Source organism: Amblyomma maculatum, chromosome 1 (genome assembly GCF_055883805.1).
Source record: "Amblyomma maculatum isolate TAMU_Amacu chromosome 1, ASM5588380v1, whole genome shotgun sequence".
In the NCBI taxonomy this organism is placed as follows: domain Eukaryota; kingdom Metazoa; phylum Arthropoda; class Arachnida; order Ixodida; family Ixodidae; genus Amblyomma; species Amblyomma maculatum.
The window spans coordinates 300164724-300178802 of NC_139344.1; the positions used below are offsets into that span (position 1 = coordinate 300164724).

General features: G+C 49.6%; 1 protein-coding gene across 1 annotated transcript in view; it reads left to right on the forward strand.

Moving 5' to 3' along the window:
- LOC146206901 (cubilin-like) overlaps positions 1-14079 on the forward strand; it is a 324785-nt gene that overhangs the window by 297337 nt on the left and 13369 nt on the right. The window contains exon 9 of the mRNA XM_084575889.1: positions 328-441. Coding sequence (XP_084432015.1) covers positions 328-441 — 114 coding nt within the window. The remainder of the gene's footprint in view (positions 1-327; positions 442-14079) is intronic.

A 14079-nucleotide genomic window follows, 5' to 3' on the forward strand; every position in this document is an offset into this window, starting at 1 on the left:
CTGCTTTATTGACGTTGTTGTATAACAGGAGATGCGTAACCACTACATCTGTGTAGCCTAATATTATTTTCATAAGAGAGTGGGTTCTCGACGGGGGTCTGCGGGATCATGGCGCACCCCACATATCCTCTCCTCATGGGCATCAAATTTCAGGGTCATGTCTGGGGGCGAAAAGCATTAATGTAGAATTTGGGGAAAAGCAGTCATTGTTAAAATGGGCGGCTCTCTTTTGCATTGGCAGCGCTCCCAGAAACGATATAACTAAGAAAGACCTTCCGACACTCGTGTACGCGATGTGCCCACAGAAGAATCCTGTCCGATGTGCAGTGTGCGAGACCATGGTGATCGCCAACCGGACCGGCGGTGTATCGCAGTCATTCGGATTTCCCAGCTTGAACGAACACGAGTCTGAGTGCACCTGGAATGTGTACGCACCGAAAGGTAGGCCATGCTATCGGGAGCAAATTCTCGTATCGCCGGCAAGAGCATTCCAGTTAGATACGAAAAGCTGGGCGCTGTCCCATGCTCCTAAATTTCAGTACCTTAAACAGTTTTCAGTTGGGATAAATATGCATGGGCCACCAAATTTAGGATGTTAAAATGTTGTGGATAGTTGCAGGTAGAAAACTAGTGAGTGGTTCAGCCATAGCAAAGCGCTAGGATTACGCGCCCGACTTGGAAGTTTTCGCTCCAAACAGGCTAGTTAGGCCTATTTCGCTGATAAGCCTTTTTAGGCTTACAAAGATATATTATGGCAAAGGTCTTCTTAACTCATCATAATACGCTGAGTTAAGCTTAGAAAGCGTAATTACTTCAATTTATTTATTTATATATTTTACCTTGAGGGTATATATACTATAAATATCAGAGGGGATGGTCACGTACTTGAAGGTATATATACTTATAAATATCAGAGGGGATGGTCACATATTTACAACATTAAGAGTAAATAATGAGAAAAGTAAGTAAAATAGAAATTAGGCTACAAAAAATCAGCAATGTTCACACAACTCTTAAACGATAATAATGATATGTAACAGGCTGCAAATAATGAAATCAAACAAGAAAAAAAAAACAGATAACTTATAAACGCAAATAAAAAGAGGGTTAGAAGTTAGGTATCACGCTTTTGAATTTTTTTCTGTCTTTTATGAATACGCAAGTTGAAGGCTGGTTACTCCAGTCGTTAGTTGTCTCAATAAAAAATGAATGTAGTCGTGTTGCTCTTGGCAGTGCCGTATACTAACTTGATGCGTGTGATCGCTACGAAAGGAAATAAACACAGCTGGCTAAATCCAAGTAGCGCGAAGAGCATGGTTGTGATAATAAATTTTATGAAATAAACATAAGCGAGATAACTATATGCGCGTTGATACTAGTAAGTGTAAAGTGCTTTTAATTTGCGTTGCACTGGCGATTTTGTAGTACATTGAAAATAAAATTAATTGAACGATTCTGCACCGCTTGGAGGTCATCAGTTAGTGTTTTATAGTGTGGATCCGAACTGATGATGCAAATTTCAACTTTGAACGGACATAAATTTTATATGAAAGAAGCTCTAAGGATAATGGTGCGGAAGAAAAGTTCCTTCTTAGATCACCTATTGTACTGTTAGCTCTTGCCGTTATATTTTCAACGTGTTTTTTTCCAGGACTGATTTCTTGTTATGGTAGCACCAAGGTAGCGATATGATGTGACGGTTTCTAAACCATTGTCGTTGAGATAATAGTTAGGACACTGTGTTAGTACGAGAAATTCTCAAAGCCTTGCATTTATTTGTATCTAGTTACATGCTCAATGTGTTACACCGATCAGATATGTAGTTCAGTTGAGCTTGAATCAATGCAGTGTCTGCATGGTTGGGTAGTTTACGAAAAATGACGCAATCGTCAGCAATTAAACAAATTTCAGAAGAAACATGAAGTTAACTTTCTCTTATATATATTATATATGTCTAGACGATGTGGTGTTCCAGATGGTCCGTTGATCCGGGGACACGTTGCAGGAAACGGACGGGACAACTTTTCGAGCGCTACGGGCACTTTATTGAACGGGTCAAAAACACATTTTCCTTTTTGCGAACACAGTTCGCGACCTCCTGCCACCAGTTGTAAGTCGGCAGTCAGTCTGTCTACCCGTCTTGTCCTGTCTCTCCGTCTTTTTCTGTCTCTCCGTCTGTCCTTTTCTCCCCAAACACCCGTATTAAATATACATTTTCAACATCCTGGTTACCGACTTCGTGGCCAATCGGAGGAAAAGAGCTTCTTCGAGCCAATCAGAATGACAAAGCCACATTTCAAATAGCCAATGCAACATCGGCACCTCCGAGATTGGCCCTTCGCGAGCCCCGCGTGCCTCCCACCAATCGTTCGCCCTTTCCCCCTGTGGAGACGACGCACAGATACTCTCTCAAAATCAGGGGCGAGACAAAACACATTAGCAAAGGCACATGAACACCCTTTCACTTTCACCAGCAATGCATACACTTGAGAGGGCACACAGGGCTTCGCCCTTTCCCCCTGTGGAGACGACGCACAGATACTCTCAAAATCAGGGGCGGGACCAAACAAATTAGCAAAGACACGTGAACGCCACTTTCACTTTCACCAGCTATGCATACACGTGCAAGGGCACACAGGGCTTCGCCCTTTCCCCCTGTGAGGACGACGCACTGATTCTCAAAATAAGGGGCGAGGCAAAACAAATTAGCAAAGACACGTGAACGCCACTTTCACTTTCACCAGCCATGCATACACGTGCAAGGGCACACAGGGCAGCAAGAAATACAAGGGTAGTGTCCGGACCCCGCTGGCCGTAAGAAGAGCGGGAAAAAGAAGAGAATTTATTGCTACCACCTCATCGACACGGGCTCCGTTTGCTGCGGCGATGTTCCGTCAACCGACGGCACCGGATGTGCCCTCCCGTTCTCCCGCGTCTTGGCCGGCTGGGCGAGAGCGCCGCGGGGATATTTATGTTCACGCGAGAGTTGACAGTTCGACGGCGCGGTGCGCGCCTTTCCGCTCGAATTCTACGAAGGCATTGGAAACGGCACCCCCGGCTCGCGCCGCGCAGCCAGAAACACGAGACCGCTTGTGTGTAAACGGCGCGCTTCCCGAGCGACCGTCCGTTTTCGTGTTGTGTTTTGACCGCTTACGGTTGCGTCGGTGCCGTCCCATCGGTAATGCGCTGAGCAGGGAAGTCATAAACCTTCGCCCGTTATTGGTCTGAGCTGACAGGTTAAACGACGACGCGGTTCGCTCTCCGCAGACTCCGCGTCGCCGGCACGCCTGACTTGTACGGATCTGTTTTTGAAACTGAAACAACGTGTGCCACTCGTAAGACGACCCTGGGTTTCCCACGCGGCCGCAACAGCAACCAGCACACTCTTCCGGTCGCACAGGCCAAAGGTCACTGTAGCGTGCACATTTGCAGGCCCCTTAAGTGGTACGAGTGGCAGATGCGGCGCAGGTTGTTTTCCTCGACAGTCATAATTCTCGCGTCTGGCGCCGAGATGCCTATTCTGTCTCGCGGTCCGACCGAAACCTTCCAAGGTCTCAGCCCCGAACTCCCGCTCAAATAACCTTTCCTCGCGTATTTCAAGTTCAACGGGCGCCCGGACGCGGACTCAAAAAAAAACCCTGACAACAGTTAACGGTCAGAAAGAAAAGACAAACAGAAGAAGGGAGCCGGCTGTTTTGGAGTGTTCCCCTCCTCCACAACGGCCCAGCAACTTAACACCTTCCCACTAAGAATGTTGTGCGTACACTTGCTGTCCGCACAACACTTGTCCCGCGCTACGTGGGGAAACATTTTGGGCATATATAGGAAACGCGTAAACAAAGCTGCGCCCATCGACGTGGCCATGGGGTCTGATTTACAAATCTAGAAAATCTAGGAACTTTGCACACTGAAGCGCCACATAACTCCGCGCCTCACTGTACCGGCTGACACATTATATTGCCGCTTACAGGGGTACAGCATAATTCACAATCACAGCTCTAATTAGAGAACAAAAAAAAAACGAACCTCAATAGTATCGGACACTGGTCACTACGACGTATAAACACTATATACAGTGCAACACTCTCGTGCAGAGACGTGCGCGCCCTGAACGAAAATATTCCGTGCGCGTTTGTAAACGGTAAATAAATTATACAGCATACAATGAGACACAGCTTGACATACACAACACCAAACCAAGCAATAAACACAGCATGATCAGGCACAACGAGCAGAAGTTCACACAATACACATGTGCTGCACAGGAATGCCTGTCCACTCCCTGTTCCAAGTCTATCAATGGTCAACGTTCCTCCCCTCTCAGTCACTGCCTCAGCGCGTGGTCGAGCCACAGGAGACCTTTATGCCGGTCATAAACTGGCAGTGGCGGATTGGGTTAAGGCTGCGGACATTCTGCGCACAGCGCTTGCCACCGGGATCAAATGCCTTTACTGCTCGCACGGCACAGACAAGCCGCAGCATGCAAGATACTCGCACGCGCCCTGCTTTCTGGCTGTGCTGTTCTCCTGCATCGCAGAAAACGCTAGCTGATTGTTTACTCGGCGCACACGCTTCCGCGAAAGCGCAAATAAGAATGCACCCAAAATTTGTCTCTGGGGCTATCTTGCCTGGCTCAAAGGGCTCACTCTCCGGAGGCTCCGCCTTAGCGATCCGTCCTTTGAGCAGATGCGTAACGAGGTCCCAACACTGGTCGTGTTCCATCGCTAGCTGCGGCAATGTTAGTTTGCTGTTTTCAAAGCGTGGGACGCAATTTCCGTCGCCATCGCTCAAAGCATGCCTAGGACTCCGCTCATTTACATCTTCGCATGAATCCGTGTTTTCTGGGTCAGGATCGTCCCGTCTATCCAGCTGTTCGGCTGCTGGCTTCTCGGATGTTACTTCTGATGTCGCGATCACTGACTTTACTGTGCCGGTCTCGGCACATCCTGCCTCGCACACTGCCGCTCCGGTTGGGAACACAAGTTCAGCGCTCGCGCCAACCAAGCATTTTGCGTCTTTGCCCTCATTCGCGTCATTAGCATGGTGAGCACATTCGGCTACATCGCAAGACTCGACCTGCACATTTCGATCAATGGCGGTCACTTTTGCAGGCGCCTCTGTAGAGCATACCTCTACCTCAGAGATAGGAGACTGCCCATCTCTCTCAACACTGGTTGTTTCCACAACCCGAGGCTCCTCGACGCAAGCATCAACTGCGTTCTCCGAATCTCTGGAAATAGCAGCACTGTCTGCAGGAATCTGGCATTCCTCTTTTACGTTCTCTGCAAGAACGAACTTAATGCCCCTGCTGCTGCTAACCTCACCAACTGCCTCAATCAGCGTTTGCTCAGGGCAATTTACGCTACTGTGCGCCTGAATCTGCACCTGCTCCGGTAGCTCACGCGCCGCTCTCCGTGAGCGCTCTTCTTCAAACCGTATCCTTTCCTGCCTGAGATCTTCCTCGGCTATGGCTAATTGCCGGAGCAGATCGCGGATATCCGCTTCGCTTCTCTCATTTTCCTCTTTTTCCTTAGCTCGCTCAGTCTCTAACATTGGCGCATACCAAGTGTCGTGTGCACCGTCATATTCCGCCCACCAACAAAATGCAGCCATTGCGAGATGATTTACAACAACCCTGCGGCTCACGCGCATACGCTGAGGCAAGTGAAGTGAGAGCAGAGAAACTCACTCAGTTGTTGGCGTTGTCATGAGGCCTTGGCTTCTGAGGCCTCTACTTTCGCCGATTCTTTGCGGTCGGTGTCATCGATCCGAGCACAACTTCAGTCTTCTACCAGGTCGTTGCTCCGCTGGGGTCTGGTGGTCTCCTTCCAGGCTCCATCTCTTCGCTTCTTCGAGCTACGGAGGCCTTCTCGAAGACGTTTCTTGTTTACAGCAAACGCCCAGGCGTTGTGGTGTTCAGCTGTAGCTGCGAGGCCGCTCACCAGGATGTCGCCGCCGTCCGACCCGCGACTGCAGGACCTCTCTTCAGGGTGTCGTCCTCTTCAGCTCGTGCCCCGTAGCGCCGATGTTCTTGTCCGCTCCGCAGAAAGCCGCCGGATCGTCCTGCTCGACTGCGCCAGTTAACTTTCTCTTATATATATTATATATGTCTAGACGATGTGGTGTTCCAGATGGTCCGTTGATCCGGGGACACGTTGCAGGAAACGGACGGGACAACTTTTCGAGCGCTACGGGCACTTTATTGAACGGGTCAAAAACACATTTTCCTTTTTGCGAACACAGTTCGCGACCTCCTGCCACCAGTTGTAAGTCGGCAGTCAGTCTGTCTACCCGTCTTGTCCTGTCAGCGCGACCTCCACCTTCGAAGGTTCCAACCTCCATTTCGAGTTTCTTCAACTCGATTGTCAATTTGAGCCTCTGTATCTCGAGCTCCTTTTCTCTGAGCCGCATGACAGCATCATCGCTGCTCGCGGCTGCCGTGCTCTGCTCCCCCTCCGGAGCGTTCAGCCCTTCCGAGTTAGACACATTCTGGGGATCAACAGCATCTGTTCCCACACTCCCAGATTCCTCTGCGCGTTGAGACTGAGATCGTGTGGTGACCGACATGACTGCACTCTGAGCAAACAGGAAAGGGCCCACCTGAGTTTCACTGACGTTGTCCCGCGTTGGTCCCGAAGAATGATGCCGCAGATGGCCTGCACCTCGTGTCGGCTCGACTGGCTCAGGTGTCGCTAGGTGCTCTCGTTAGGCGATGTCCACGCAACCCCGAGTTCGTTCTCCACTTCGTCTGTAGTGGCCGCTTGAGCGACGGAGTCCTTCCCCGCCGGAGCCGCCGTTGCGATAGCTGTTCGTCGTCGTATCTTCACCCGGGGATACTGCTCATCGTTGCTCCGCCACGGTCTGGTGGTCTCCTTCCAAGCTCCACCTCTTCGCTTCCTCGAGCTACGGAGGCCCTCTCGAAGACGTTCCTTGTTTACAGCAAACGCCCAGGCGTTGAGGGTTTCAGCTGTAGCTGTGAGGCCGCTCACCAGGATGTCGCCGCCGTCCGAACCGTGACTGCATGACCTCCCTTCAGGGTGTCCTCCTCCTCAGCTCGTGCCCCGTAGCGCCGATGTCCTTCTCCGCTCCGCAGAAAGCCGCCGGATCATCCTGTCGACTGCGCCAGTTAACTTTCTCTTATATATATTATATATGTCTAGACGATGTGGTGTTCCAGATGGTCCGTTGATCCGGGGACACGTTGCAGGAAACGGACGGGACAACTTTTCGAGCGCTACGGGCACTTTATTGAACGGGTCAAAAACACATTTTCCTTTTTGCGAACACAGTTCGCGACCTTCTGCCACCAGTTGTAAGTCGGCAGTCAGTCTGTCTACCCGTCTTGTCCTGTCTCTCCGTCTTTTTCTGTCTCTCCGTCTGTCCTTTTCTCCCCAAACACCCGTATTAAATATACATTTTCAACATCCTGGTTACCGACTTCGTGGCCAATCGGAGGAAAAGAGCTTCTTCGAGCCAATCAGAATGACAAAGCCACATTTCAAATAGCCAATGCAACATCGGCACCTCCGAGATTGGCCCTTCGCGAGCCCCGCGTGCCTCCCACCAATCGTTCGCCCTTTCCCCCTGTGGAGACGACGCACAGATACTCTCTCAAAATCAGGGGCGAGACAAAACACATTAGCAAAGGCACATGAACACCCTTTCACTTTCACCAGCAATGCATACACTTGAGAGGGCACACAGGGCTTCGCCCTTTCCCCCTGTGGAGACGACGCACAGATACTCTCAAAATCAGGGGCGGGACCAAACAAATTAGCAAAGACACGTGAACGCCACTTTCACTTTCACCAGCTATGCATACACGTGCAAGGGCACACAGGGCTTCGCCCTTTCCCCCTGTGAGGACGACGCACTGATTCTCAAAATAAGGGGCGAGGCAAAACAAATTAGCAAAGACACGTGAACGCCACTTTCACTTTCACCAGCCATGCATACACGTGCAAGGGCACACAGGGCAGCAAGAAATACAAGGGTAGTGTCCGGACCCCGCTGGCCGTAAGAAGAGCGGGAAAAAGAAGAGAATTTATTGCTACCACCTCATCGACACGGGCTCCGTTTGCTGCGGCGATGTTCCGTCAACCGACGGCACCGGATGTGCCCTCCCGTTCTCCCGCGTCTTGGCCGGCTGGGCGAGAGCGCCGCGGGGATATTTATGTTCACGCGAGAGTTGACAGTTCGACGGCGCGGTGCGCGCCTTTCCGCTCGAATTCTACGAAGGCATTGGAAACGGCACCCCCGGCTCGCGCCGCGCAGCCAGAAACACGAGACCGCTTGTGTGTAAACGGCGCGCTTCCCGAGCGACCGTCCGTTTTCGTGTTGTGTTTTGACCGCTTACGGTTGCGTCGGTGCCGTCCCATCGGTAATGCGCTGAGCAGGGAAGTCATAAACCTTCGCCCGTTATTGGTCTGAGCTGACAGGTTAAACGACGACGCGGTTCGCTCTCCGCAGACTCCGCGTCGCCGGCACGCCTGACTTGTACGGATCTGTTTTTGAAACTGAAACAACGTGTGCCACTCGTAAGACGACCCTGGGTTTCCCACGCGGCCGCAACAGCAACCAGCACACTCTTCCGGTCGCACAGGCCAAAGGTCACTGTAGCGTGCACATTTGCAGGCCCCTTAAGTGGTACGAGTGGCAGATGCGGCGCAGGTTGTTTTCCTCGACAGTCATAATTCTCGCGTCTGGCGCCGAGATGCCTATTCTGTCTCGCGGTCCGACCGAAACCTTCCAAGGTCTCAGCCCCGAACTCCCGCTCAAATAACCTTTCCTCGCGTATTTCAAGTTCAACGGGCGCCCGGACGCGGACTCAAAAAAAAACCCTGACAACAGTTAACGGTCAGAAAGAAAAGACAAACAGAAGAAGGGAGCCGGCTGTTTTGGAGTGTTCCCCTCCTCCACAACGGCCCAGCAACTTAACACATGAGCTACCTGATCATTGATATAAATCATCACCTTTGAGGAACTCTGGAGTTTACTGGTGTTGGCGGCGAATCAGTATGATTAATAACCACAAATTTAACAAGTGAAACGAAAGACAAAAAATCAATTAAATATGTTCGGGTCAATGCTAAGCATGCTAAGCTTAGCATTAGCTTAGCTTAGCTAAGCATGCTCAAGCTCGGCATGCTATTGCCGAGCTTGAGCAGCTCTAGTTCATGCTGTTTTCGTCCACAAAAAAAAAATAATAATAATTTTGTGATTTGGTAACAGAGGTTGTTGCTGCTGCCGGACGGCGCCCTACAAGCCCAATAGCGGCTTTGGCGCGTCCGCGTCCTGTATTGTTTCATTGAAGTGAATAAAGTATTATTATTATATATCGAAAGCTTCCGCAAAGTCTAGCAAAATGCAGTCAGTTACAAACCCTAAGGCCAAGTAGACTAAGTGTGAACACTGTTAGTAACAGAAAGTAGCTGGGTAAAGGAAGAAAAATGATATACTAACCCGTATTGTGACTACCGAAAAAAATGTTACATTCGAGATGAATTACTAAATGAGTAAGATAATATGAGCCGTTATTTTGCATCGCACGGATGTATCGATATGACCCGCTATCTCAACGGATTATGGATACCTCCGGACTTATGAATACATATGATTTTGCCTGTTTTCCAATCACGTTGTAGTGTTTTGTCGAAATAGGATTGTGTAAAAATCTATTCGCGTGTGATAGAGGAGTGTTAGCAAGGGTTTTTCAAGACGTTTATACCAATTCCCTCAACTCCGCGGGCAAACTTTCATGTTTGCTCATTGATAATTGTTTTCATGCCTGCATCATGAAGCATGTAGCATGTAGCAAGGCGAGGATGGAGATGAACCGCACCTCCACCAAATGTTAAGGAAAGAACACTGTGGTAAACGCTACTTCACTGTTAGACGCACACCACACACCGCACACCACAGAACAAAGTCAGCTAGGCCTGAGCGTCGTCTTCTTTCCTACTTCACATCAGCACGTCGTCGTCGTCTCGATATACTGTGCTCCGTAACAATATGATCATATCCATACCAATGTAATTAGTAGGCTGAACATTAAGGGGCGAAACCGGCACTTCGTGAAGGGAGCGCTTTTATGAATGCGCTGTTAAGCGTAGTAGCACATAAGTTATAGGGTAGTGATTCTCTATTTGGTGTTAAACGTGATATGGTATAATTCTTGTTTGCTTTTACAATGCTCATGAAGCGCTTCGAATAACTATTTAGAACACTTGGGAGGATCGAATGGCAGGACGGGAATTTGGTAGCTTTCAGTGTTTTTAAATATTGTCACGCACTGTCACACACTTCCAGCGGTCCTGTATTGGAGGAAGAGGAGAGCTGAGTTTGCCCGCTGTGGTGTGCTAATATCGAGACTTAAACCTGTAAATAAACTTCGTAACAACTGTGGTAGAGGGGTGGTGTACATCACCACGGAACCTCTCCTACACCGCCGAAGCAGAATAGCTGCCCCCACCCCCCACATACCGACGGAGATGGCGAAAGCAGCTGTTCTAATGCAGCCAATGCCAGCAGCTCAACCGACTACCACACAGTCTTATCGGTAACCCCGAGACTTTTATGGCAAGCCTGGTGAAGGCGTGGAGAACTGGCTCACCCAATACAATCAGGTGAGCAAGTACAACCTCTGGGATGCGATGATCAAATTGGCGAATGGGGTATTCTTTCCTGAGGAAACGGCGCTAGCATGGTTTGACAATCATGAAGTATCCCTTAACACCTGGGATCGCTTCATGGAAGAAATGAGATGATGCTGATGCTCGAAAAAACAGCGCCGAGCAGACCCCGGCTCAGGGAGCGCAAGTACCAGGCGAAACCTGCACAACTAACATATAGACGAAGTCCTCAAGCTGCGCAGAATATTTATAGCTCTGATGACTGAGAAAGGTAAAGTGGGCTGCCTCCTCAAGAGAATAGCAGAAGATATAAACAGCTTTCACATCAGCAAAGACAATTTTAATACCACCGTCGATGTAACACGACACTGCCGCACGTCTAAAGGTTTGAAGCGATGCCGTATCATCCCGAAGTTTGGTTTCTCGCCGAATGTCATAACTGTCGCCAGTGTGGATGTTCCTGAAGCGGCGAGCATGACAGACACAATTCGACTGATCGTTCTCGAAGAGCTTCGGAGGCATCTAGATTTTGGGGGCCACGTCAGACCCTTCTACAGTGGCACCTCCTCGGCAGACAATAGTCCATCTTCTGCTATGCTCCCTCTGGTACATCTTCTTGGGACATCCGATGCTCTGCTGCTCATCGCCCGAACATCCATCCTCTCACTGTCAACGCCTACAGCAGCGAGCACTCTCGTCCTCCTCATCGACTACATCCAGACCAGGAAGTATTTATCCCAAGCCACAATCAGCCTTATTCATCGCCTGAACGTGAGCCGCCGGTGTGTTATGCCTGTGGAATGACGGGCCAAATTTCTAGTTTTGCCGCAATCGCCGTCCGTACCAGCAGTATCGCTGACAGTGGGTGAACTCCTGTATAATGTTTCCTGCTGATAGTGATGATCCTTATAGAAGGACGCCTGGCCGCTATGAGTAGAAAGCAACACATAGCCGACAGGAGCACAGAACTGCGCTGAACCGAAACGAATCACCGGCTTCTGACCGCAGCCTGACACCACCATCTCGGCGCCTGTGATGCTCCCCTTCTCCACGACGATGGTCGCCACTTCCGGGAAACTAGTTAGTGCGATCGATGAAGGTGAGGTCGTTAATGATACAAGCTTACCTATGCCTCTACCCGTTTCGATGTTAAAGATCCGAATTGAAACGTTTGTGGATGGCGTACGGCCTATGGCGCTGGTGGACACAGGTGCAACCGATTTTATTATAATCCTCGCTTTTAAAACACCCTTGGTCGCCAAATTATATTTGATTGGGTTAGTGCGGCGACATTGTGTGATTGGTGGCGAACCACTTAACCCTCTTGGGGCTGTTCCGTGAACCTTGTAATCGCCGGCCACGCATTCCAAACTGAATTCGCAGTACTTGGTCGATAGACGCATGGCATCATTCTTGGCCTCAATTTTCTGGAACAATGTGGGGCCACTCTCGACATTCGCAACGGAGACATTTCTGCGAGTACTCGTATTGAATCTGCCTTGTGTGAATATTCGGCGACCAATCCTAGCACGCTCTCGGTTTCGGACGACAAAGTCATTCCTGCAATGTCAGCAGGCTTTATACAAGTGGTTAGTTCAGGTTGTGCCAGTGATGCGTTCGATGCTGTAGTTGAGCCACTCATCCTCAATTGCGCGAAGAAAATTGTTCTAATTCCTCGTCGCATCACCACAGTCCAGAATGACCACTCTTCGTGGACCACTAACTGCTCTAATAAACCTGTTGTATTACCACGTGGCCTAAAATTTGCAACTTTGACAAATACGCTGTTGAATCAGTGGCAGCGCTCAGCACAGACAACTCCTAGCCTACCGCATGCTCAGAAGTAAATAACACAAAATTTCTTGTCATAGTTAACAACCAACAATCCCTGCCAACATGTGACCGTCACAGTTTAGTGGAAGTGGTGTAGAAACATTCTGCGGCTTTCAATTTCTCTGGGGACTCGCCATCGCGGATTCCCATTTTCCGTAATCAGCACAGAATCATTACTGGGACTGTTGATCCAATCCATCAGAGGTCTTATCCTGTATCCCCATAGCTTTTTGATGCAGCAAGTTCCCGGAACGATGCGACCTCAGTCTGCCTTCGTGATGGTCTACTATACAGGAAGAACTACTCGTCAGTAAGTGCATGGTTTCTTCTGATAGTTCCTACAAGTCTTCGGTGTCAAGTTCTTCGGGCAATGCACGACGATGCGACGGCTGGACACTTAAGTTTTACAAGGACATTACACAGGGCTAAGGAACGTTTTTATTGGCCGAAGATGCATCAAACGCCTCAACGTTATGTCGCCAGCTGCATGTAGTGCCAGCGTTCGAAGCACCCAACCTGCTCTCCACAGGGTGATCTGCAGCCTCTAATGCAGCCACGAACCCCATTCGAACAGGCTGGTATTGACCTTTAGGACCGTTTTCCTGTTCCAACAACGGAAACCGCTGGACAGCATGTGCAACAAACCACCTTACGTGGCACTTTCAAAGTGCCGCCACGGCGTCAGCCACTGCTTCTGATGTCTCGGCCTTCCTCCTACGGTCCATCATTTTTCGACGTGGTCCTCCTCGTGTGTTAATAACTGACCGTAGGCAACAGTTTACGGCAGAATTTGTAGAACTTCTTCGCCTCTGCTCATGCTATTTTCGCCATTCACCTCCCTACCACCCACAAACAAACGGTCTTACCGAACGCAGAAATCGTACCCTTAGCAATATGCTCGCAATATATGTCGACTCCCACCGCAAAACCTGGGATGAAGTCCTCCCGTTCATAGCATATGCATTTAACACTGCTAGGCACGAAACAACAGGCTACAGTCCATTTTTTTCTTCTTTACGCCCGACTTCCACGAAGTACTCAGGACACGTTTTTAACTTTTTCACTCCCTGCTGAAATTTCATCTTCACTAGCGCGTACTATCTCTTTGCTTAAGTAGTTTGTCGACTCGCTAGACTTCGCACACTAGCCTCCCAAGACCGCTACAAACAACGTTACGACAAGCATTACCAAGATGTTAATTGTGCCCCTGGTGACTTGATGTGGCTTTAGACGCCATTGCGTTAGCGCGGCCTGTCCAGAAACTGTTGCATGAGTATAGTGCCCCTTCGTTATACTTTAACGCCTCAGAGCATTCAGTTCTGTAGTCCCTCGTCTGACCACCCAAGGTCACCGTTCTCGGAAGACTCAAGTAGTTCACGTGACTCGCATGAAGCACTGCTATCAAAGTGACGAACCTTGACTCGCCCGGCGGGCATCGTCTGCGAAGGGGGCCGTGCCATGCACTGTCACGCACTTCCCGCGGTCCTGTATTAGAGGAAAAAGAGGAGAGGCAGCAGAGTAAGAGGCAGCTGAGTCTGTCCGCTCTGGTGTGCTAAACTCCGGACCTATACCTGTAAATAAACCTTGTATCAATATTATCGAAATAGCTGTTAGG